Source organism: Peromyscus leucopus, chromosome 23 (genome assembly GCF_004664715.2).
Source record: "Peromyscus leucopus breed LL Stock chromosome 23, UCI_PerLeu_2.1, whole genome shotgun sequence".
Taxonomy (NCBI): domain Eukaryota; kingdom Metazoa; phylum Chordata; class Mammalia; order Rodentia; family Cricetidae; genus Peromyscus; species Peromyscus leucopus.
The window spans coordinates 3,086,193-3,112,656 of NC_051082.1; the positions used below are offsets into that span (position 1 = coordinate 3,086,193).

The 26,464-nt window shown below is 52.7% G+C and overlaps 1 protein-coding gene across 1 annotated transcript in view; it reads right to left on the minus strand.

The window, feature by feature from the left end:
* Window positions 1-8,608: 8,608 nt before the first annotated feature.
* Window positions 8,609-26,464, minus strand: part of Myo18b (myosin XVIIIB) — a 216,633-nt gene continuing 198,777 nt past the window's right edge. The window contains 2 exon segments of the mRNA XM_037198646.1: window positions 8,609-8,818; window positions 11,826-13,080. Coding sequence (XP_037054541.1) covers window positions 11,838-13,080 — 1,243 coding nt within the window. The 3' untranslated portion in view covers window positions 8,609-8,818; window positions 11,826-11,837.

A 26,464-nucleotide genomic window follows, 5' to 3' on the forward strand; every position in this document is an offset into this window, starting at 1 on the left:
CACACATACACACACACATACACACACATACACACACACATACACACACACACACACACCACACACACACACACACACACATACACACCCACACACACATACACACAACACAACACACCCCCCCCCACACACACACACACACATACACACCCCCCACACACATACACACACATACACACACACATACACACAACACACACACACACACACACATCACCACACACACACACACACACACACACACACACGATTGTGATTTTTATGTAACTGTATAAAATCATGGGCCCACAAGTGAGAGAAAACACACCCCATTTGTCTTTTCTGCTTGGTCTAATTCACTTAATTAAGATGCTTGTCTCCAGTTGCAACCATCTTCCTGCACACAGTGAGGAATGCTGAAGGCATTCTGTGTGTGTTGTGTGTTGTGTGCGTGCGCGCGCGCACTTGGGGCACCTAGTTTAGATTTGCCTGCTGTGGGCATTCAGTAATCTGACCCAGGAGCTGGAGAGCCCGGTTTTATGGCGTTTCCATTTTCAGGGCCATGTGGGACCTCACCCCCATGCTGTCTCCACAGTGGCTGCTCTTATTTGCATTGGGGATGCTTGATTATTTACTTTTTAGGAGGTAGAAAGGACCTCAGTCTCGTAAGGACCACAGTCACCCAGGGTAGACTGAAACCCACTGTATAGACTGCCCCCAAATTCACAGGCACCAATCCTGCCCCTGTCTCTCAAGTGGCTAGGATTACAGGCATGACCCCATGCCTGGCCAAGATGTTTGATTTTTATGCAAGCACTCCTTTGAATGACTGTCTTAGGAACAAGTGAATGAATGAATGAATGAATGAATGAATGAATGAATGAATGACTTTTCCAGGAAGAGACAAAAGCATGAGAAAAAGACCAGAAGGGGCTGAGGGCAGATGTAGGGAACCTGTGTTCTCCGGTCCCATGCCTCACTCCAGAGTCTGGCTGTGGAGCATGAACACAAACTCTAAGACCCGAGACAGCAGCATATGTCTCTGGGGTGCTGATGGTGAGCTGAGTGTGACCCTGAGGACCTTCCATGCCTCTGTTCGAGTCTCTGGTCTCTCCTTGCCGTGGCCTTATTGCAGGCTCTCCAGGAATGACGCGGGGCCACCATAATCTGTGTATGAGACTGAGGGAGAGGGTCAGCAGACTGAAGAGAGAGAATGAGAGGTCCCTGGTACATCCTGAGCTGGCCCAGGGGCTGTTTGACAAGTTACCCGTGTGCTCCAGGCCGACTGTTCCCGTCCCTGGTGCTCCAGTCTCCACTTCAAAACCCACAAGTGGTGGGAGGAGCCAGAGCCCCATGTCCTTGGCTTCAAGCGCTGGGACTCTACAATGAATAGAGACTATGTTGCCATAGCAACGTCTATGCTTCAGGAAGCCATGGGTTGTCTGGTCATTAGACAAAACTGAGCGAACTTGAGGAAGTTCATGAGATGAATCCAGGGCTGCCAGTACCACCTGACCTCCCAGGAGAGAAACTGAGGCACAGGGAGGCTGTGGAGTGTCCCCACCATGTAACCAGCCTGCATTTGGGCTCCCCAGGGATGCAGACGGATTCCAGTTTTTGAGACAAGAGCAAAGGCATGCTAATAGGATTTCCCCATGCATCCTGGTTACTTACAATCCTCACAAACCCTGTATGGTCGATTGACTCGCTTCCCTCTCCCTTCAGGAGGCAGCAAGGGGTGAGGGGCAAATCCTTGGATCCAATTTGGTCTCAGTTTGCTTTGACATTAGGTGATGGAGGCTCCCTCCTTGATCCTCTGTCTCTATATGAAAAGTGATGGGATCAGTCTGCGCTGGTTACAGGTAGATCCACCACAGTGTCTGCCCTCAGTCACAGGCAGTGCTTTGCCCGTTCCCACCAAATCCCTGCCGGGGACACCCCTGCCCAGGAATGGTGAGTAGCCATCCAGGGGCCTAGAGCTTTAGTGGCCACCAAGCTCCAAACAAGATGATCAATGGGTCTCCAGCAGTGAGGATCACTTCCAGGTCTTTGTTGTTTCTGGAAAAGTCCATCTGAACTGTTCAGTGGCGTCCTGTGCCATTGCAGTTTGGTACAAGTCACTCCAGACACTGGGCATGAAATTGGATTCCCTGAAGATGGGTGTGTGTGTGTGTGTGTGTGTGTGTGTGTGTGTGTGTGTGTGGCAAACAGGCTGGCCGTGTCCCCAGTCTTTCCCCATGTGAGGGAGGGTGTGTGAGGCTGGGGTACGGTAGAAGTGAACATCCACAGGGGATGTGCTGGGGCCAGAGGTGGTGCCCACCTGCCACCCCAGCTCTCAGGGAGGCAAAGGCAGGAGGATGCTGAGTTCAAAAGCCGGACAGAACAGAATCCAGGGCAGGAAGGAACAGGAGGGAGAGAGGAAGCTGGGATGATCCAGGGGTGATTCTGTGATCCCAAGGACAGGGTCCACCTCCTTGAAGGAGGAAGGGGCAGGTCCGTGGCCTCAGAGCTGGGGAAGGGACAGTTCTGTGGCCAAGGGACAGTTCCGTGTGGGCTGTAAATTCCCTCCAGCTTCCCTCACAGCTACAATGCCAATCTCTGCCTGCTACATTATTACCAAGACTACTGGACTCTGGCCTTAGAGCCCTGCATTCAGATCCCGCTCTTGGTGGCTTCTGTCTTCTTGGTGCCTGGGGTTGGGAAGGCATTTTCTGCTGCATCCTTGTCTGAGCACAGGTCGGGCCGGTTCTGTCAGGGGCCTTTAGCAAGGACAGTGTCTCCCACTACCCTTTGCAGCCAGCCTGGGCAAGATGGCCACACACTTAGGGTCCTTGGAGAAGAGGGGCTCCATATGCTGTCCCACTGAGCTGGGAGGGATGGATCCTCCCTCAGCTAAGCAAAAGTCATTTTTTTTTTAATCTCCCATAGACTGCTCAGGGCACCGACCAGGCAGGGAGCCTCTGACCCCGCCTCTTGGTGATGTCACCCAGCTCAGGGCTCAGCTCAGCACACACAAGGAACTGGGGGTGGGGGGTGGTGATGAGAGAGTGACAGGTCCTGCTAGCTTGTCACCAGGCTGCTGCTTCATATCTGCTGCTGTGCTGAAGCTGGACTTTGACTGACAGGTAACTCCGCAGCCGGGATGAAGAAGGGGATCCCAGGCGGCCCACAGTCTTCCAAGGACAGCGGAGGTAGTTCAACCAGGCCAGTGATTATACCCAGAACCTTCCAGGGCTGCATCTGATGTCCCTCATCGTCAGGGCCTCTCAGCTGCCCCTGCTCTTCCCACAGGTGGGCTTTGGCATTCAGACCCAGTGTCCCCACCTCTAAGCTGTGCTGAGAGACCTCTGGGTCGTGGGACCGGCATGGTCTGGATTATCGTGGGATGGACCTCTGGGCGGTGGAGGTCCCAGGAATGTAGAGGTATTGGGCACTGACACCCAGCCTCAGGAAAAGGGGCACCTGGGCTCATCTGACCTCAGCCTGGGGGGCGGGAAGGAGGAGAGCCCAGGGGCTCATCGGACCTCAGCCGGAGTCTGCAACACAGTTGCACACGGGGGTGGGGGTGGGGCAGGGGCAGGAGGAGAGCCCATGTGATTTGCTGGATGGATAAGTATTCACAAACTTCCAAACTCAGCCTGGACACTGAGCACCTTTGGGGAAATCATCCTTTCTTTCTCTTCCCTCTTTTCTTCCTTCCCCTACCCTCTCTTCTCCACTTCCTCTCCCCTTCCTCTCTTTTCCTCTTCCTTTCCATCCCCTCCCTTTCCACTGCTCCTCCTTCCCTCCATCAGTCCTCCCCTCCTCTTTCCTTCCTTCCTTCTTCCTTCCTTCCTTCCTTCCTTCCTTCCTTCCTTCCTTCCTTCCTTCCTTCTTTCTTTCTTTCTTTCTTTCTTTTTTCTGAGACACAGTCTCATGCATCCCAGCCTGGCCCTGAACTCACTATGTAGCCCGAGCTTCCAATCCTCCTGCTTCCACATCCTGGATGCTGAGGTGACAGGGTTAGTCTCAGACAAACCACCACCTGTGCCTTACTTTGGGGGTTGTCCCTGAGTCCCTCTAGTCCTGACTGTCTAAGGCTTTTCTAAGCTCAGGACACACTGCACACTGTCTAAAGTGCTTTCTGTGGAAGGAAGAGGAGATGTTGGTGTGGCCACTCACCCACCTGGGTGGGCTTTGCAGGCCAGACATCTGGTTTGTGCTGTGGGGTGGTACATTGGAGTGTGTGTGCGTGTGTGTGTGTGTGTGTGTGTGTGTGTGTGTGTCTGTCTGTCTGTCTGTCTGTGTATGTCTGTTATTCTCTCTGTGTGTAGGCCACAGGCAGATGTCTGCTGTCTTCCTGTCTCTCTCCACCTTGTTATTTGAGCGGACGTCTCTTGCTGAACTTGGCTCTCGGATTCTACCATACGAGCTGGCTGGGGAACCCCTGGACTCCTACTGCCCCTGACTCCCCAGTCTGGATGACGCTGCCTTTCCACACTGATTCTGGGGAATCTGGACTCATGCTCGTACAACAGGAGCTCTGGCTGAGCTGTCTCCCTGCCCTGTGTTTTGTTGTTGTTGTTGTTGTTTTGAGACAGACTTAATCTACAGAGCACAGGATGTCAGGTGGCATCCCCCTGCCTGGCTAGGATCACAGATGTGTGCCACCACGTCTGGTTTAGCAAATTGACTCTTAATGATCCTCTTTAGAATTTCTGTTCCTGACGGGGGAGGAAAGCCTCATTGCTGTTAGCAGGCTTGACCTTCCTGGAGGCGTCAGTGTCCATGACGGAACGGTGGTGACAGCTTTCTGCCTTTGTAAAATGTGTTTCAGAAAACAAACGTTTCCCCAGCTTTTCTTCTTCCCACAGCGCCTCACTCTCTGATGGCAGATTTGTTTCCTTGCTTCCTGAGTCTCTGCAACTCCAAAGCCCCCCCAGGAAGAGCAGGGTCTTTCACCTGTCCCGTTGCCTTCTCATGGTGTCCTCAGCGCAGGGAACCGGTGCCTGGCACTCAGTAGGTGATGGCAAATCTTGGTTGACTGAGAGCTGAAGGTGCAGAGAACCTCGCAGGAGCTCACGCATTCCAGACCCAGAAGAGCCATGGAAGTCAGACACAGGAGGGCCAGGGGAATTTATTTCCAACGTCCAAAACGGCTTTGCTTTGTTGAAAAGGCTGGGAGATGAGACATGTTTACCTAATAGTCAAGCAGCTGGTAACACTGTTATTACTGCGTGAAACAGTCACAGACGACTGCATGGTACATGTGTCGAACTCTGACCCTCTGAAATGCAAGCGATTGGTACCATCTAAAGAGGTCATGTTTATAGCGGGGACCTTTAAAGAAGGAAGGGATTACCTGCCGCCAAGCTATTAGGGTGGCTCTGGCTCATCTTGAGTCATATGAAAGAAAATTTGCATACCCAGAGAGGCTCCAGATAGATGGAGTGAGGGTGTGTGAGGACAGAGTGAAGGTGTGTGAAGACAGACAGAGTGAAGGTATGTGAGGACAGAGTGAAGGTGTGTGAGGACAGACAGAGTGAAGGTGTGTGAGGACAGACAGAGTGAAGGTGTGTGAGGACAGACAGGGTGAAGGTGTGTGAGGACAGACAGAGTGAAGGTGTGTGAGGACAGACAGGGTGAAGGTGTGTGAGGACAGACAGAGTGAAGGTGTGTGAGGACACACAGAACAGTACAATCTGTAGGCCTAGGAAATGGTCCCTGGCAGAGTCAACGTCCACAGCACTTGGTTTCAGACCTCAGGCCTTATTATTTCCTGAAGTGAACCCTGTGGCTGAGGATTTCACCCTGTGCTATTCTATTGTGGGTCTGAAGTAAAGGAGGCAGCTTGTTTTACCCACGCCTTCCAATCTCAGTGTTCCCATTGCAGAGATGAGCAATAAGCCTCGCAGAGGAGAGTGACTTGGGGAAGTCTGTCCTCACACACCTTCACTCTGTCTGTCCTCACACACCTTCACCCTGTCTGTCCTCACACACCTTCACTCTGTCTGTCCTCACACACCTTCACCTGTCTGTCTGTCCTCACACACCTTCACTCTGTCTGTCTGTCCTCACACACCTTCACCCTGTCTGTCTGTCCTCACACACCTTCACTCTGTCTGTCTGTCCTCACACACCTTCACCCTGTCTGTCTGTCCTCACACACCTTCACTCTGTGTCCTCACACACCTTCATGCTGTGGAGGGGCCTGTACCTCCTCTATGTTCCCCACGGCCAAGTTCAGCAGGCTTTTGGGTCATGCCCTGTTCCCTACCAGGGCCTTGAGCCACAGAGGTTCTGCCTGCTCCCTTCACCTCCCACTGATGATCTTTGGTGGGACGATGGAAGACACTTTGGGAGCACAGAAGTCCACCGCACCCCAAGTGGGCCGCACCTACCCCAGCCCAAGCCCTTAACCTCCTTTCTTCCCACCGCCCCCTGGCCATGCTCAGAGCTGATGTGTCTCTATTTTCTCTTACCCATTGTTTTGATTCAGTCGTGTCCATTCCTACGCCACAAGAGAGACACATCACAGCTCTAACAGCAAGGACGCCGGACCATGACCTTATTTAGAGACAGGCAATCAAGTTTTAAAAAGCCCGTTAGGGTGGGTGCTCCCAGATGTGCAGAGGTGGTGAGAGGCGTCCAGGAGATGAGGGAGGCTCCCACAGTTCTCAGAGGGCTGGCCTCTTGACCATTGGCATTCATCCTCCAGAACTGAGAAGTGGCACTCACACTCCTGCCCTAGGGCACTGTCCCCATAGCCAGGCAAACAGGACACACCTACAATCACACCCACAATCCACCCAGCAACTCACAGGTCCCCACCCTAGTTGGGAGGACACGGACACACTGATTCTGTGTGTCACACCCCTTTGGCCCTATTTTTTAAGAAGGGGGTCTTTGCTGCTATCTTTCGGGACTTTTTGTAACGCTGCCAGGTAACAACTGTGAGAAATGCTGGCCCAGCAGCAGCCACATAGTGTGTGGTCAATGACCATTAGCTGGCTGTTATTAACTGGTAATCACTGTTCTGACTCCTTCGAGGGTATTTAAAGAAAACAGTATCTTGGCTGTGAGGCTGGGAAGATGTGTGGCATGCAGTTTATGGTTCCAGCGTGCTGAGGTGTGAGAGCTGGTGCTGAGCATGAGAGGGGATGTGAGCGTGAGCATGGGTAGAGCTGATTGTGGGTGGAGCTGAGTATGGGAGGGACTGTGAATGTGGGCGGAGGGACTGTGAATGTGGCGGGGCGTGAGCAGAAGGGGCTGAGTGTGGTAGGGGCTGTTTGTGGGTGGAGCTTAGTGTGTGAGGGGCTGATTGTGGGTGGAGCTGAGTATGGGAGGGACTGTGAATGTGGGCGGAGGGCTGTGAATGTGGGCGGGGATGTGAGTAGAAGGGGCTGAGTGTGGTAGGGGCTGAGTGTGGGTGGAGCTGAGTGTGGGAGGGGCTGTGAATGGGAGGGGCTGATTGTGGGTGGAGCTTAGCGTGGGAGGAGCTGAGTGTGGGAGGGACTGTGAATGTGGGCGGATGTGAGTAGAAGGGGCTGAGTGTGGGAGGGGCTGAGTGTGGGTGGAGTTTAGTGTGGGAGGGGCTGTGAATGGGAGGGATTTGATTTGGGCGGAGCTGAGTGTGGGAGGGGTTGTGAACGGGAGGGGCTGATTGTGGGTGGAGCTTAGCGTGGGAGGGGCTGAGTGTGGGAGGGGCTGGACGTGGGAGAGGCTGGAGGAGTGCATATTCACAGGTCCTGAAACATACTGGATACACACATTCATGGCCTGTCTCTGTGCTTCAGCGCTTGTGTGTTCCTGTATACTCACAAAAGCAGAGAGATAGAAATGACAGGAAGGATGGAGGTGACTGTGGATCCGGGGGGATGGCGGACAACGACCCGGGCCTGAGCTACGGCTCAGTCGGTAAAGTGCTTGCTGCACAAACACGGGGCCTGAGCGTGGATCCCTGGCACCCATGTGAGAGCCGGGCTTGGTGGTTGCGGTGGTTTGAACGAACGTCCACTGTGAGCTCGTGTATGTGAGTACTCGGTCCCCAGCTGGTGGCTCTGTTCGGGAAGGCTTAGGAAGTGTGTCACAGAGGCGGGTTCAGAGACTTTGGAGACTCATGCCATTTCCAGTTGCTCTCTGTTTTTTGAGCTCACGATTCGTGGAATGAGAGCCCTCAGCATCCCGGGTTAGCCGCCATGCCTGCCACTTGCTACCGTGAAGACGATGGACTCTCATCCCCCTGGGACTGTAGCCCTTCTTCTCTAAGCTGTCTTGGTCATGGTGTTTTAGGACAGCCCCAGGAAAAGGAGTCATAAACTGACGCATAGCTGTGATCCCAACGCTAAGGAGGGGAGGTGTCACAGGCGCCCGGGGCCAGCCTGGCAAGCTGGATCAGCGCGTGCAAACTCAGAGACCCTCTCAGAAAACACAAGGTAGAGAATGACGGAAGGAGACACCCAAAGTTGACCTCAGGCCACGGTCTGATGAGGAGGCAGGCTGGCCTGTAACACGGTGAGAGTGAACACACAGTATCAGGCCTACCTTACAACGCGCTTGGGCTGATCCCATCCTTTGGGGCCCTCGCTCCCCGTCCCGTACCCCAACAGAGTCCAAGGTGGCCAGTCCGGAACGGAGAAACCACACGGACTCCAGGGAAATCAACTTTATTGAATCCAGACCAAGCACATGTGCAGCGTGGTGACCCGCTGGGCCGTGCCCCTCTGGGCCCATCCCACGCCTTGAGGGTGGGCAGGGTGTCTGACTCTGGATGGTGGGCCCCAGGGGCCTGGGGGTCTCTCTCTCTTTCTCTCCAGAACTTTGGAGTGGGCATCTTTGGCGGCAGTGGTAACTGGGGAGGCTGGAAGCAAACACAGGGGGGATCAGGAATGAGACTGGCGAACCTAGGGGAGGGGGCTCCCTGGAGAGAACTCGGGGAGTGGGAGGAAGGACTGATTTTCAAGGGGCTGCTGTTCTTTGGATCTGGACTCTACCCAAAGGCCCAAGTTTAAAGGCCTCTTTGCACGATGCTATTGGGAAAGGGTGAACACTTTCAGCACAGGGTCCCATGGGCTGTTTCTGGCCCCCGGGAGGTCACTGTGGACCCTTGTCTCCTCCTCTCTCCTCTTCCCTGTCCACCCTGAGGGACTGGCTTTGCCTTGTGGTATTTCCCACAGGCCCAAAGCCACAGAGACCATCCATAATGGACTGGAGCTTCCAGAACCCTGAGCCACTGAAAGCCTTTCTTCTTCTTGGTGAGTGGATCACAGGAATGAGAAGCAGGACCGCACGGGACCCAAGTATCAAAGTTAAAGTAGCCTGCTTCCCACTGAGCTGAGGCCAGTCTCTTGTATTTATTTATCCGTGTGTTTGTGTGTATGTGAATGTGTGTTTGTGTATGTGTGTACGTATATGAGAAAATGTGTGTATGTGTATGTATCAATGTCTATGCATATATATATGCACATATGTGTATATATATGTGTTGCTTCTGTATATATGCATGTGTGTATATATTTGTGTGTATGTGTATGTACAGGTATGTGTGTATGTGTGTATACATTCTTGTGTGTGTATGTGTGTGTATTTAGGACAGGGTCTCACTGCATATCCCAGGCTGGCCTTGAACTTGTGACCCTCCTGCCCAAACCTCCCAGTCATGGGGATCACAGGCATGTAGCACCAACCCAGCTGACCTTTTGAATTCCCATTAGCCCTGCAGGTACTGGCTACTGTCCCCTACCCACCCTACTGGAGACACAGCTGTTGATTAGGCCCCATAGCCCACTCGTGGTCTCATGGCTAGCCATGGGGGAGGGAGGAGCTGAGCCTGGGGCTTGAGGCGTGCCTGGGCTGCTCACTGTGGTTTAGAACCCCAGCCTGGGAATCTGGGAGACGTGCGGTCGGAGCTCCCCAGTACAGTGAACATCCTCAGGGGGAAGAGGACACTTGAGTTAAAAAAAATAATAATAATGGCAGAGACAAGGTGTTCTGGGCCAGTGTGTGCCAAGCACCGTCCCCGTGTGGGCGTGTGCCCTTTACTTGGCCTTTGAAACTGCTTCTCCTGTCCCCAAGAGCATAATAATGTAAATGAATATCAGATCTTTACTTGGTAATTGAGAGCAGAGAGAAGGCCATGCTAAGTCAAATTAATTTGCTCGGATACAGCCCGAGCCGGTCTCTGCGGAAGGGGCTGTGACTTCACAACGGGCCGAGGCTGCCTCTCGAAGGAGCAGGTGTGCCTGAGCAAGGGCTTCCGGGAAGCCCAGGGCCATGGCAGTGCACACACTGAGCGACTGCGTGCCACAGCTGGGCAGCCTCAGCCTTGGGCTTTGAGATTCTGCAGTGGGACATTGGTGTTGGCCGCATACCACAGACAGAGTGGCACTGGCTTCTGTGCTGCAGACACCTGGGTGGTGGACCTAAGGGTGAGCCTGGGAGAGAGACGGGAGGATGCTGGAGTTCTGGGTCCCAGGCCTGCCTAGGTGATTTTGAACTTTCTGCTCCTTAGCTGGTCAGCCTGTGAAGTGGGGATAAATGGCAAGTAGGGCTAACCACCTTTTGGGTTGCCGTGAGCAGTAACCCGCAGCTGATACAGGCACTGGACAGAGGTCAGTCCGCATGTGATGGACACCTGCATGTCCTGTGCAGGATTGGGGCTGGGAACAGAGGTGAGGCGGGAAAATCCTGGCTGTTCTCTTGTTGCACACTCTGCACACGTTTGCCAGCCCCCAGCCCAGGCTCCAGTGTCTCTCCTACAGATAAAACAAACGCTGGACCTCTCCCTTCAGCATGCACCCTCCAATCCGACCTTCAGTGGCTCAGTGAGAACATTCTGTAGATAGAATGCCACATCAGCCCCTTCCACCCCACATGGAAAGAGGTCAAGGGAATAAGACTCAGTGGGGCCACTAAAAGGCTGGCACTGTCTTTGTGTGTGTGTGCATGTGTGTGTGTGTGTGTGCAGCTGCATGTATGCACGTGTGTGTGTGTGTGCAGCTGCATGTATGCACGTGTGTGTTTGTGTGTGTGCATGTGTGTGTGTGTGTGCAGCTGCATGTATGCGTGTGTGTGTGTGTGTGTGTGTGTGCGTGTGTGTGTGTGTGTGTGTGCATGCCTGTCGGGACTAGAGGACAGCCTCAGGAGTTGTTCCCCGGGAGATATCCACCTTGCCTTTTGGGACAGTGTCCCTCAGAACTCACTAACTAGGCTAGCAGGGCTGGCCAGTGAGCCCCAGCCCCCACCGCCACTTCTCCAGTGTTGGGGTACACGCCACTACACTCAGCAATGTTTCCATGGGCTCTGGGGGTTGAACTCAGGTCCTTACGCTTACAAGGCAAGCTCTCTATTGGTTGAGCCACCTCCCCAACTCTCCCTCTCTTTTGGGCACGTGCATGGATGCACATGTGTGCAGATGTGTAAGCCCATGCCCGTGGAGGCCTGAGGCAGACATCTGGTGTCTTCCTGAGCCTCTCTCCATCGTATATGTTGAGTCAGGGTCTCGCTGAACATGGGGCTTGTCCCTTTGGTTAGCCTACATGCCGGACGGGTCTCTTCTGTCTCCACCTCCTGAGCTGGCCACCACGCCTGCCTGGCTTATACATGGGTGCTGGGGATCCGAACTCAGGTCCTCATTCTCGCTGGAAAAGCACTCTGCCCCCAGCTGTCTCTCAGCTCCCTGTCGCTGCCTTTAGCAGCATCCCCCAGGGCCCTCTGCTTTCCAACGCAGCCTCCTACAACTTACAGTGCCGTAGGTGACGTCAGCCTCAGCCCCTGACACCTTGGCTCAAGCCACCCCAGAATTAAAGCAGAACCCCATTCCCCTGGAGGCTGCCTGGCCTGGGGGTGACCTGGCCTGCTGTCCTTACCTGCACCGGTCTCTACTGCTGGAGGTACTTCCTCATTATGCTCTCCACGTCATCCCCTTTCCTCCCAGGGTCGGGCTCTCTGTGCTCGGGGGACATCCGCTCGCCGCCGTCACCTTGGAGTCTGGGGACTCTTGGACCACTCTTGATACTGCCTGTACTTTTGAAGGATACGATGGAGCTGGAGGATGAGGAGGAGTCGGAGAGGTGAGCGGGGTCCTCCTTCGGCTCTGGGTTCTTTTTCAAAATGGTTTTGATCCCCGAGAGAAAAGAGCGGTCGGCCTCTTCCATCTCAAAGTGGACGTTCGGATGCTTTGAAGCCTCCGTCCCCTCTTTGGCAGCCTCGGACAAAGGAGCGCTGGGCTTCCTGATGGCCGGAAGGAAGTCATCAAAGTCCACTTTGGTCTGGCGTCTGTAATTGAGGCTCGGAAGCTTCCAGCTGAAGGGATCACTGTCCAGAGTTTCTTCCATCAGATGAGAGAACTGGCGGTTCTGGAAGACGAGAGGTTCCTTCCCAAGGTCCGGGCAGACCGCATCATCCACCGGGGACTCCAGACACCGCCTCCTGGGCCGCAGTGTCGGCGATAAGAGTGGGTCCCTGGGTGCCACGGGGGAGCCCAGCTTTCTCCTTGTGCTGGGTCCTGACTCTAAGAGAGACTCACAGGAACCAAACCGTGTCTTCTGCTTGTCAGGCATCAGGGCAACATTCTCGGTGCCCTCTGAGGAGATACACCTGAGACTGGTGGACCGTGAGAGACCGGCTGTGGCCCTGGGGTTCCCCTCTGCTCCCAGAGGAGACTTTGCTCCAGTCCTCAGTGAGAGGTCTCCCTCGTCGCTGCTGGCTCTGCCCCTCCTAAGCGAGGAAGCCCCAGTGGTCTGGAAAATGGGGAGCATGGGTCCTTCCCCCAGGTGCAGAGAGGAACCCTGGCCTCTCTGGGCCCTCTTCCTGCGGAGTTCTTCCACAAACTCTGAGAGGGCAGCCGACGGGCTGGGGAGCTTGTCCCTGGGCAGGGGCGACACCGCCGTGCTTTGAGAAGGGGGAGACAAGGACAGGGTACCCGATCGCTCTGGGGTGGTTTTTCCATGGACAGCAAAGCCTTCCCCATCCCCCACATGGTAGGGCTTTTGTGGGAAGACTGGGTGGAGAGACTCGGAACCAGCCCTCGAGGTCTGTCTGGGAGCATCCCAGGCTCCACTCAGCGCCGACGCCAACGACGCTGGTCTCAGCTTCTCAGCATCTCTGGACTCTTCACTTACCCTGTGTCAAGAAGAAAGATGCAACCACTAGAAACCACAGTTCATACAATTTTTGAGACCCACACGAGAGCCACTAAGCCTGGGCATGAGTGCTGTTTTGTCTTGGTAAAGGCGGTCCCTGCCGCAGCCTGGAGTGAATCATGTGATGGGATGTGGAAACTCCAGCTGTGTAAATGGTTTCGCGTTGCTTTCTGAGATGCAATTTCTATCTATAATTAAACCCGGCTAAGTACATTTGAGTGGATAAACACTGCGGCTACTATGGGTGACTTGGACTTATGGGACATTCTATCTGACAGGATAGAGCATCACTCAGAGCCTGGTGTGTGATAAGCAAGTAATTCATTTTTCCACGCTTGGAGGGGAAACATGCAGGGTGACTTATTTATCCAGGGCTAAGCTCAGAGGTTGACTCCAACAAGTGGGGTGCCAGGGCATCAGGTATCACAGTTGTGTCTTGATGAGGTACGTCATGAGACCTCTGGTGGCTTCGTCGAGTGAAGGATGGGGGGGGGGCATTTATAAACCATTTCCCCTAAAGGAAAAGATTCACATGAAATCAACTTGAAGCCAGATCTCTACAGAAGTGGTGGTGGGGAAGAGGGGCGTATTGAGGGAGGACAGGCAGTTTCTATTCTGGGACGCAACACTCTCCATTTTGATGCAGTAGTTTATGGCACCTAGGCACCACATCCCCACAGCCCCCATCCCCAAAGCCGGAGTCTTGAGTGGTATGTGAGGGAAGTATAGAGCATTAAATAAAGGGTGCTCTTTAAAGGAGAGAGGCGACAGGCCAGGGGTGTTTCCATTAATAAAAATATTCTGTGCCCCCCTTTTAGGGAAATAGGCTGCTGTCCACCCACCAGTGAATTCTCATAATTTATTTAGAAACAGAAAGGAACACCAGATGTCAGGGTTGGCAATGGCAGGACAAAGCAGCCCGCGCAGGCCAGCCGTGAGGTGGGAACAAGGTGTACTCCGGCTCCGGCTGCTTGTTGGCTTCGCGACAATGGGGGCAAGTGTAGGGGGTCCGCCCCATGCCAAAGGAGCTGGGATGCTGGTCCAAAGCTTTGAGGAAAGCATCCATCCTGCTCCTGGCTGGAATCCGCCACCTCCGCCCCAATCACACAGGGTAGTAGCTCATGAGGGGTGGTGGTGGTCTGGAATCTGAGGGGATCCAGCCACACGGAGGCCCCCAGGGGAGATGACTGACAGGAGGCGGGAGGGTCCAGGTCTTTGCCAACCTCCGCATCCTTAGGTTGTGATTTTACCCCACAGGTGTTAGGCGGTGGAATCTTGGGGGTGACCAGCTTCGAGGGTGAGTCTCTTACATGGGATTAATGCCCTATTTTTGCCCTTATACAAAGCCCCAGGGCTGGGGTGGGTGGGTGGTTCAGCTGGTAGAGTACTTGCCACACAATTGTGAGGACTTAAACCGGCACCTGAAGGCTGGTGTGACGACAGTGTGGTCACTCAGCACTAAGGAGGGAGAGACAGGTGGCCCCCGCAGGTCACTGGCCAGCCAGCTATGCTAATCTGTGAGCTCTAGGCCAGTGAGAGAGCCTGTCTCAAAACCCAAGGTGGCCGGGCGGTGGTGGCGCACACCTTGAATCCCAGCACTCAGGAGGCAGAGCCAGGCGGATCTCTGTGAGTTCGAGGCCAGCGTGGGCTACCAAGTGAGATCCAGGAAAGGCGCAAAGCTACACAGAGAAACCCTGTCTCGGAAAAAAAAACAAAAAACAAAAAACAAAAAACAAAACAAACAAACAAACAAAAAGCCAAGGCGGGTGGATCCTGAGAGTCCATGTGAGGTTGACCTCTGGCCTACACACACACACACACACACACACACACACACACACACACACACACACACAACTTCAGACAGCTAAACTGCCCCATTCCCCTCAAACCAGGATAGAGAGGACAGCCACCCATGAGCAGCGGTGAATCTGCCGGCTCCATGAACTTGGACTTTCAGCCTGCAGATGTTGAGAACACAACTTTTATGGTTTATAAGCCACTTGGACTATGGTATCTTTTCATCACAAAGAACACCGGAGGCGAGAGCCTCCCCCATCCCGTGGGTTTCTCTCCTAGGAGGGTCCTGCCAGCGTGGCACCTGGGAGATGCTGCCAGATCATGATGGGTCCTGCCAAGCAGCTTCATGAGGACGGAGCATAGGGCTGGCTGCACTCATCGACCCCTGCTCCATGCTGCAGACTAGGCAGCGCAAGCGTGGACGATGACCACGAGCCAGGACCTCCCCATCCTCAGCCCCTGTTCTATGTGACCCCCTGCCCTCCAGAGAGCCCCACTTTCCCTGCTCAGCAACGTTGGCCTCATGGGCAGCTGGTTAGGAGAACAAAGAAAAGGCTCTTGATTCTGCGCTCGGCATCTGTTCTTCAATCAAGAGGAACACAGGACCGAGTCACAGCTCATCCCAAATGGCTTTGGTCATCACCATCCCATCCCTAACCCCCAGCCACCAGATGTAACCCACCACGAGACACAGCTGAGACGAGACCACACGTGGAATTAAGATGGATAAAGGGAAAACTGACCACCACATGGGCAGTGGGTGACCTTGCATCACCCCGCAAGAAGTGGGCGGTCCCGTATGCTAAAACAAAAGCTTCACACTTCTCCCACAGCAGCTGTTTCTTCTTTCCTATGTCCTGCCTGTCACTTCCTGTCCCGTCACAGCTGCACCCAGCTGAGCACTGAGTGTGGAGCCCAGTGGCTGCTTTCCAATCACCCAAAGGCATGCTTGCAGAGAGCAGTGCTTTGGAACACCCTCTCCAACACCCACACCCCCCACCCCCCACACACACACACACACACACACGCTGCCGGGTGCCATTCACGCTCTTTTCATTTCATTCTCCTTCGTAATAAACAGCTTTGAGCCGTCAGGGCCGGTGGGGCTGCTGCCAAGCTGACAAAAGTCATTTCCCTGCTGTCTTGGCCCTGAAAAGAGGTGGGGGTGACGAGTGTCTCTCAGGCCTCAGTCTCCTTCATCGCCTGCCACGAGGGGTGGGCGATGATGGCGAGGGTGCCTGCCGCCTGCAGACTGGGACTCTGTAGACCCGCTGCTCCCATCTCCCACCATGACTGTTGGCTCCGGATGCCAGGGCAAGCTGGGAGGAAATGGAACGACCAGAAGCTGCAGGAAGATAGGGAGGAAGGTGTGGAGGAGGAAAGACCCACAGAGGAGGAGGAGGGAGGTGGGAGGGCCAAGACTCCAAACCCATCGTGTCAGCAGGGTCTTGTCTCTTAGCCCTGCACTCAGTACTCAGCCTGGCTCACAGTAGGTGCTCAGTAAATGGAGGATGTAATCAGGGTGGAGGAGGAGGAGGAGGGCACAAGATGAGGAGAAGACCGGGAGGACCGAGGCACCGGAAGAGAAGAGGGCTGGAGAGTGAGAGGAGGTGGAGTAGGAAAAGGAAGAGGCACCTTGGAGACCACGGGGTGCGGGGAGGGGAGAGGTGGGGACTGGTAGGAAGATGAAGGGCCCAGCTGGTCAGGGAGGGAAGGGGAGAGAGAGAGGTGAGGGCGGAGGAGGGGGAGGATGGAGAGTCACAGGAGGGGCTGGTTCTGCCCTATTCATCTCTGGAAGGAAAAGGTGGGAGCAAGCTGAGGGGACAGGATCAGCCAGGAACCCAGATGATGATCCGCAGGTCCAGGCCTGCATGTGTCTATGCAAGGGGTAGGTGGCCCAGGCTGGTGGCCCTGAGTGCTGCGGGTGTAGCCTTGGCTTTCATGAGTAGAGCCCAGGGCTGGGACCCGCCTTCCCGGGAAGGTCTGGGATCAGTAGGGACACAAACTGTATCATGTGGATTCCTGGGGGGACTGCAGAGGGTGGGGGTGTCAGGTGAGAAGTAGAGAACACCCTCTCAGCTCCACTGCATGTTCCTCATCCCTCCCCATCCCTCTCAGCCTTCCCTGCTGAAGTCTACATCAGCTATCTATGCATACACTGTGGGATTTATCGGTCCAGACAGCCACTGGGCTTTGGGGAAAGGATCCTAGCTCTGTCACTCAAGGCTAGTGCACTGTCCCAGCTCTGTAACCTTCCAGGATAGCCTGTGTGCAGGTACCCAGGCCTAGGACACTCATTCTTGCCCTTCAAGTGTCCTCCAGGGTGGCCTGACTGGAAGACTCTCTGTCACCCTCCCGTGATGGATGCAGGGCAAACAGTAAAGATGTCCACCTGATTTTCAGAGACCTGGCCGAGGAGATGCTACAGTACCGAGGGCTCTCTGAGCGGCTGGAAGACAGGATGATGAATGTCAGTCTTTGAAGAGAGGTTCCTGAGCTATCTTGGGGACTTCAGCAGTCTGTCCCTTAGTTACTCCAAGGAATAGGCTTTGAGGAGGCTCAAATGCAGAGACAGTCAGTGGTCACAGCCGTGGCACCTTCATGAATATCCGTACTGGGCCCTGTCCTGGGATTAGGGATGAAAACAGCCTGGCCTCCCTCCAGCCTCCGTAGCAACCCTGAGAGGTAGTAGTTAGGACCTCCAGGCAGTAGCCTTGAAAAAGTGAGGAGGTCCCATGTAGGTGAGCCAATACAGAGCTATGTTCTTGTCTTTGTGGCCTTTTGCAAGACTCTGTGGTCAGTACAAGGCCGACATTACCTCTGACATCAGAGCTTGGTGGCTGGGGACCTTGTCTGGGGCTGTCCTGAACGACACTGTCACTGGGATTGTTGCCTTACGTTCTCCAGGCCAGAATTTCCTTGGCTGGGAAACAGGGGGGGGGTCCATGTCCACCTACTAGCGTTACGGAGAGGGAAGCCCATATTAGAAATATGTTATCTTCAGCACTGCTGCCTAGATTAATGCCCTAGTTCAAGGCAGATGCTCAGTAAATACATACGGAGTGAGCTAGGGGAGCCTCAGTATGCAGAAGCCCCATAAACATAGACTGGGTTCATGAGGGTAGTCTTCAATCCTCTGGCACACAGTAGGTGCCTATCATACAGTAGGAGTCCAATAAATGCTGGCTAGTGACTCCACAGGAACATTACATAGGAACGCCTGTGTGTCGGTTGCCTAATGTTGCGGAGGACGGTTAGATATACCAGGATATAAAATCTTTTGGAATTTGCAAGGTTAGGAAAATGAGGTTTTAAGTGAGTAACAGTGGGTTCAAATCCTGGCTCTTCCCCCTTCCTTAGGTCTCAGGGTCTTATTAGGAGTTAGAGATGAGGTCTGCTTACTGGTCAGTCCCCATCTACGCCAGAGCCTCAGAGCAGGCAACACATCCCATAGTTTTACCTGCATGCACAGCCGGCCCGCCCCATCTGCAGATTCTGCATCTGTGAGCTCAGCCAGGTCAAGATTATTTGAAAAACAACCGAGACTATATGGAACACGGACAGATATTCTTTCTCGTCATTTTCCTTGAACAAGACCATCCGACCGCTCTTTATAGGTCAGTGAGGTCACAGTGTTGGGTATTATAAAGTGACTTAGGGCATGAGGGGTTGGCGGGGTGGGGGTGGTGCACACTCTGGGCAAATCTGGACCATAACACAAATGTTGGTATCTGTGGGGGTTCAGAAACCAGGTCCCCGCAAATACCCGGGGATGAGCGCATGCGGCTTCACCTCCAAGTGCTGCTCGTCATTAATCTGCTCTGTTTTTGATATCATAACATCTGTCTGGTGGTTTGTCCTTGACAGCTCTGGCATCGGGGATGAGGAGGACCCCAGGCTGAGCACAGATGTTAAGGAATAAACAAGTCCTCTCCTGCAGAGCAGGAGAGGAAAGGTGACCTCTGGCTCTGGTTCATGCTCAGAAGCAGCCGGCTGTGGAGAAGGGTCCTCCTGCGGGGCATCCCCTTGGCCTGCCAGGTTGTCCTGTGGATGGATCTGTGTTTTATCGAGCGACACAGTGGCTCCAGGGGCATGGACCACAGATGATGAAGCCGCTGTCCCGCTTCACCCGGATCAGTGCCATTGTCCTCCCTTTCTTATGGGCAAACTGAGGCTCACTGGGGTGAAGCCACTGCTCACAGCCTTCCTGCAAAGCGGATCAGGACCTGGACCAGGACCTGCAGGGGTCAGAGACCATTCACTCCTTATTCTTCCCAGGTCCCAAGCCCTGAAGGCTGAGAGATAAGGTGGGCCCATAGCCAAGTTTTATTCTGTTTTTCACATATTTTTCTCAAAGACCATCATGATACAGTGAGAGAGAAAAAAGGTCAGGTCCAACTCACAGGCCTCCGGAAGCTGCCATTGGACAAAACTGCATAATAGAATTCACAATTCCTGCCTTGGCGTCTGGCTGGAGCCAGAGCCGGTTGGAGCTGCGGGAGACTCAATGCAGATGTAATGGCACTATGAATCACCCCCAGAGGTGAGCTGTCACCCCCATTCCTCACCCACACCCTGACGCAGCAGAGAGAGTTTAAAAGGTCTTGCTGCTCTCTAATACTGGTGAGGAATCAGTTTCCTCTGAAGACGGCCCCGTGGTGCAGGAACCAGATCCAAGAGAGCAAATGCTGAAAACTGGCATGGTGCCTGCCTGGGACCGCGCACGAGGCACACATCCCTCGGCTGTGATGGCTCTATGTTCCCTGAGGTACACGCTTTTGTCACACATGAGGTTCAGAATGGTAAGCCAGGGACACACGATAAACAGAAGGAACAGGCTTAGCTCCTCACTTCCCAGCCACTCCGCTGCCTTACCTCTTATTGTCCCATTTTACACATGAGAAAGTTGAGGCTCAGAGGAGCCCACAGGATGGCCGAGGAAGCAGCTGAACTGAGATGCCTAGTCTGGCCTGTCTGTCTCAAGACTGTAAGTCTTTACAGAAGTGGAAGCCGGGCTACCTTCCCCCACTTGGAGTGAAAATCTTCGGGGCAAGTTCGGGATGCTTCCATGAAGAAGGGCTTGCCGCACAGGAAGTTACAAGTGAAATGTGGAGCTTGCAGTATAAGTGCAGCGGGTCTGGCAAGGGAGCTTGCCGTGTGTACTGAGCCTGGAGCACAGGCTTTCTGGAGGCGGCGGATGAGTCAGGCTTTGGAGGAGGGGAGGCAGTGGCGGCGGTGATGGGTTGGAAGGATAAGAGCCTGCGGGAGGGGAGGTCCCACCCACCAGTTATTAGCCGACTCCATCTGCAAAGCTCTCAGTAGGCAATGATGACTACCTACACTCCGCAGGCAAGCAAGCGAGGTTCAGTGAGGACAGCAGGCTGAGAGGGGCGGTGTGAAGCAAGGGGGACCTGGGGGTGACAGAGCCAAAAGGATGAGGTCAGTAGGAGTCACGCATCCCTGACTCGGCAGTGCGGACACTGGAGTGAAACAGGCATGGATGCAGTGAGGCAGGATGGCTGCCAGCCTTGTCTGTAGTTCCTTCTGCTGCTCCAGTAGGCGCCAGTCCTTGCCACAGAAGCCAGCCTGGTGAGCTGCCTCAGGGGATCCCACCCACAGATCATCCACAGGGCTGCGGAGCATCCCAAGCTTTGCCCATGCCTGCCTCATGGGTACCAGGAGCAGGGGCGTGTCAGGTGACCTAGAGACCGGGATGGGTAGAGAGAGCCTAGAATGGGGACCAGAACTCCGATAGACATCAGGGCTCAGTCCGTGTCCTACAGCACAATACAGAGGTCTACTGGGGCTCGAGATGTATTTTATAATAGCGGGAGGGTTCTGAAGATTCCAAATCCATGGAAGTGGCAGAGTTAGAGGAGTAGAGAGGGTGAGGGGGTGACCTTGGCGTGAGCACTGCAGACTGTACACACGTTGAGTTACGGTCCTGCACTCTGAAAATGTGGACAAAGCCTGTGTCAATTAAGAAGAACCATTCCTGGAAAGGTGACAAAAAATCCATTTCAGTGAAGGAGGCAGAGGGTGAGGGATGGAGTGCAAGCTAGGACACACAGACAGGCACATAACGGAGACCTGGTCAGTCTGTCAGGAAGCCTCAGACTTCTCTGAACACAGACAACTGAATTCAATGTGCCCCATCACATTTTAAAAAACCTGGTGATGTAAGACTGTTTGGGGACAACTAGGGTAAAACGCATATTGGGATCCGAGATGATGCTACATGCTTGCTAATGTCTGCATTCCTGGGACCACCATGAGGGAGAGGGGACTTTTAAAAATCAGATACTTGTACCACCCTTCAATGATCAGTCCCACTGAGAAGTCTATGCCTCTGAGGCTAGGCTGGCCCCTGGGGCGTTCTCTCTCTCTCTCTCTCTCTCTGTCTCTCTCTCTCTCTCTTCTTCTCTCTCTTTTTTTTTTTTTTTTTTCTTCTTCTTTTCTCTCTCTCTCTCTCTCTCTCTCTCTCACACACACACACACACACACACACACACACACACACACACACACACACAAAATGCAGCCCACAATTCCATACTATAATTTCATGTTTACTCATGTATGTCTCCCCAAAACAATGTGTGTTTTGTCACTACACACATCTTTTCTTTATGAAGTCCCAGAGTCAAGAAGAGTAGCCTGAAGGGATTCATGGACTGGACGGCATGAGAGAGCTGAAGAGTGTGCTGGGAGGCAGGTGAAAGGGCAGATATGTCTGCCTCCTGTAGGATGATTAATTCAGATCCCAGTCAACCAAAATCATTTCTTGTGACTTACGAACAGTAGCTTCTAAGCCAACTTTGAAGTGCAGTCTAGAACACATTCTCCAAGAGCCTGGCTTCATTTCTATATGGCGCTGTCCACCTCCAGCTATCAGATCTGTGGTGGGGCTGCAACCTTACCTCCTCGAAGTCTTCCATCCTGCCCCTCGACAGTGAACAGGAGGGACCTCCCCAGGCTTGCACTGGGGAGGGGGCCCACTGGTTCTGCTGTTGAATCTTTTGAACATATCCAGGCTTTGAAAGAATGTAATCTCAGACATGAGGTGTGATTAAAGTCTCTAGCTGGAATATGGATTTATGTGAGTCAGCATTCCTTAGGCAAACCTTCAGCAAACTGTCATTTCCCAGACCTAGACCTCAACTGCTGAGTCAAGCTGTAGAGTTATTCATAAAAGCACTCAGTTTCCTCTGACAATGTAGTTCTAAGTGGATGGAAATTATTTACACACATGTACATATGTACATACACACATACACACACACATACATACATACATACATACATACATCTATCCCTCCACCCAACCATCCATCCATCTATCCATCCATCCAACCATCTGTTCAACATCTACCCACCCATCCATCCATCCATCCACATACCCATCCATCTATCCTTCTACCTATCCATCCATCCATCCACCCATGTATCTGTAGCATGAATCTTAACAGATCTTATTAATAAAAACAAACCCAGAGCCAGGTATTGGGGTGAATGCTGGAAGATCAAAGAAGCAGAACAAGCTACAGCCACTCACCTTGCCAATTCCTCAGCTGATCCTGTTTTCTCAGACTGAAGTCCTTATCCAAATGGATCTCAGCTGAACTACTTCTTGAAAGCCTGAAAGCTTAACCAGGCCAAAAGCTTCTAGTTTCTGGTTTTCATATCTTATATACCTTTCTGCTTTCTGCCACCACTTCCTGGGATTAAAGGCATGAGTCACCATGCCTGGCTATTTACAGTGTGGTTTTAAACTCACAGAGATCCAGATGGATCTCTGCCTCTGGAATGCTAGGACTAAAGGCACGTGTGCCACCATTTTCTGGCCTCTGTATCTAGTGGCTGTTCTGTTTCTGACCCCAGATAAGTTTATTAGGGTATGCAATATTTTGGGGAACATAGTATCACCACACGTATCCATCCACCCATCATCCATTGTCCATCCATCCTTATCCATCCATCTACCCATCCATTATCCATCCATCCATCCATCATCCATCTATTCATCATCCATGTATCCACTCATTCACTCACCCACCCACCCACCCATCCATTCTTCCATCTATCCACCCATCTACTTATCTACCCATCCATCTATCCATCCACCCATCTACCCATCCATCCATCCATCCATCCATCCATGTGCCCAATCATTCATCTGTCTCTATATCCATCTTTATATCTGGCTGGAATCATTTACTGAGTGCTTCCATGCTGCAGGCTGTGGCTAGAAGGTGAATAAGCAATTATTTCAAAGAACTAACCATTTAGAAGAGGAGGTAAATTCCCCAAGCTATAACTAGGGGAAGAGGAGAGAACTTGGTATGCATGAAAACAAAAATAAAAATATTGATTTAGCAAAAGAAGTTTGAAAGTCTAGCAGAATCTGGACATGTTGGATCAGGCTATACCAAATCTTTGCTTAGGAAAACCAGACAAGCTGAATCTGGATTTAAAGAATCTTAGAAAGCCACCAAAGCAGCCAGGAATTGAAGATAAATTCTGAAAGAGAGAGTGATGTATGGAAAGTAAAGAGTGGTGTGTGGAGCTTTCCGTGAGTCAGTTGTTGATTTTGAAGAACTTGTGGGCTCAGACTTTCCAGGTAGATACTGGATTGTGTGGATCCCTGTTAACTAGGCAGGGCTGTACTTTCTGAAGGAGTGCTAAGAGAAAGCTGCCACAGCACAGATTCCTGCAAATGACCTGTGCTGTGAGATGGTTTTCCTGTACACCATGAATATATGTTGCTACCATTGGTTAATAAAGAAGCTGCTTTGACCTATGGCAAGACAGGAGACAGCCAGGTGGGAAATCCAAGAGAAATACAGGAAGAAGAAAGGCAGTGTTGGGGGGAGAAGCTGCAGGCCACCTCCTGGGAAGCAAGATGTAATGGAACTCAGGTAAAGCCACGAGATGTGTGGTGATACACAGATTAATAGAAATGGGTTAATTTAAGATGAGTGAGCTAGCTAGCCATAAGCCGGAGCTATAGACCAAACAGTTTATAATTAACATAAGCCTCTGTGTGTTTATTTAAGACTGAGCGGCCACAGGACACAGGAAAGCTTCTGGCCGCAGACCTGGGTATGGAAGGTCACTCGGCATATGACAAATGGCACTGATACAATGTGGAGGATGTGATTTCTCCAGTCTATATGTCTCTCTCTCTCTCTAAATCCCCAACTTGTTTCCAGTGTGGAGACCAGCAAATCTTAAATCCCTACTTCACACCACAGTTTCCAATGTACTGTATAATTAGAAAAACAGAAGTCTACAGTGCCCTCGGAACGTGAGGAAGAGGTTCATGGTTCCAAAGTTGGCAGGCCCTTCTTCAGCAGGACATGAAAATACTAAATACGAAGGGGAAATTATCAGTCAGGTCGTGGTGCAGCATTAAATATAAAGGGGAGGTTATCAACTGGACGACAGTGCAGTTGAAAGCCATTTACCAAAATAACAGTTGATTGGCTGCGAAAGGTCAGCCTCTGATGGAGATGGGATCCATTTCCCCTGTAGAGAACATGTGTCTGGAATAGGCGAAGATTTGCTGCAGATCTCTAACAAGACGAAACTGGAGCAGAGTTGGGGTGGGAGTGTGAGGGAGGGGCGGAACAAGGAAAAGACTTCATCAGAGTCTTTGTGAAAGAAGGCCTGGGCTGAAGACAGACGTGGAGATGCAGGAAACACAGACCAAACTGATAGGTGATACTAGTCATTTCCACTAGAGTCGCTAACACTTAAAGAGCAAAAAGAGGTTCCTGGGGCACAGGATACCGATGACTCTGTGTCACCACATGGCAAGAACTGACTGAAACTGCAGTGTTCCTGGGAGCCCTGGTCTACACCCATCACAGAACCCATCACCCTGGGAGCCCTGGTCTACACCCATCACAGAACCACATCACCCTTGGAGCCCTGGTCTATACCCATCATCATATAACCACATCACCCTGGGAGCCCTGGTCTACACCCATCATCACAGAACCCATCACCCTGGGAGCCCTGGTCTACACCCATCATCACAGAACCCATCACCCTGGGAGCCCTGGTCTACACCCATCATCACAGAACCATCACCCTGCCCCATCATCACAGCCCATCACCCGGGAGCCCTGGTCTACACCATCACAGAACCAATCACCCTGGGAGCCCTGGTCTACACCCATCCCAGAACCCATCACCCTGGAGCCCTGTCTACACCATCATCACAGAACCCATCACCTTGGAGCCCTGGTCTACACCCATCATCACAGAACCCATCACCCTGGGAGCCCTGGTCTACACCCATCATCACAGAACCACATCACCCTGGGAGCCCTGGTCTAACCCATTCATCAGAATCCCATCACCCTGGGAGCCCTGGTCTAATCATCCATCACGTAATTATACCAATATTCTAACTTTTTTTTGGACCTGCTCACACCCATGCATCACAGAGACCAATCATGGGAGGATGGTCACAGCATATGCAAGAACTCCATCACACTGCAGCTGGTTACAGGACAGACTGAGCTCACAGTAACAATTCACGAGGAGAGCTGCTTACAAACAAGTACTCACCTGGGTGCCCTGTTTAACATCATGTCACAGAAACCAGCTCCTCTTGTGGAGCCTAGGTCTAACGCTCATCAAAATGACAGATCCCAGTCATGGAGCCCTGGGTCTTACAGAATCATCACAGCATCAGACCCTGCAGGGAAGGATGAGTGATGGTAATGTCCGCAGTAATTCTTACAGCAAGCCAAATGAAGACTAAGAGCCTCACAGAGACTCAAAAAAACGTTTTAGCAAGAAAAGGCAGCTCACAAGGGCTGGAGGAGGCGGTCAGGACAGATAGCTGGAGAACTGAAAAATCCACATTTTTTGTTTGAGACTTTCAGTGAATGTGTAGGTTTAGGTTCTTGCTTATGTTAGCCAAACAAATGGTATTGAGGGATCTGTTGACCAGTGAGTTGTTCGCCCTGGCTTTTTGAACGATTGAACATGTTAACATCAGTGGGGAAACCAGCCTCCGTGTCGTTGTTTGGAAGCACTCAGCTGACTGCTGAACTGACTACATCAAAATGAACCAATCCCAGCGTAAGGAAAGCCACACTGGCAGGAAGGTGGTGGTGTTGACTCAGCTGGTCCTGGACCGCGAATAACAAAGTTACTATGTACTCACAGTGGGGCATTGTAGGGCAAGCTGCCTTATGGTGGAAGGGGTGCCATCATGTGGGTCCTAAGATGTCTGGCAGTATCCCCCATCTCTGCATACTAGAGACAAGCAGTGACTGCCCCCGCCCCGTGGCCAACCTTGACCCCTGGGAGGAGATGCAGACCCTCCTGGGAATGTTAGCTAACCCTGACTATAGCATCGCGATAGGACAAGTTGTCACTATATACAACACTGCTGACCGACCTCACAGACTAGACAGACACATGGAAGGGAGCAAGCCTGGTGCAGGAGCACACCCACCAGGGACTTCCGCCTTCATCAGGTTCAAAGCCACGGCCGTCTGCTGTAGGCATCAGAAGGCAGCTCCGCGAGGTTATCATTGCTGAGG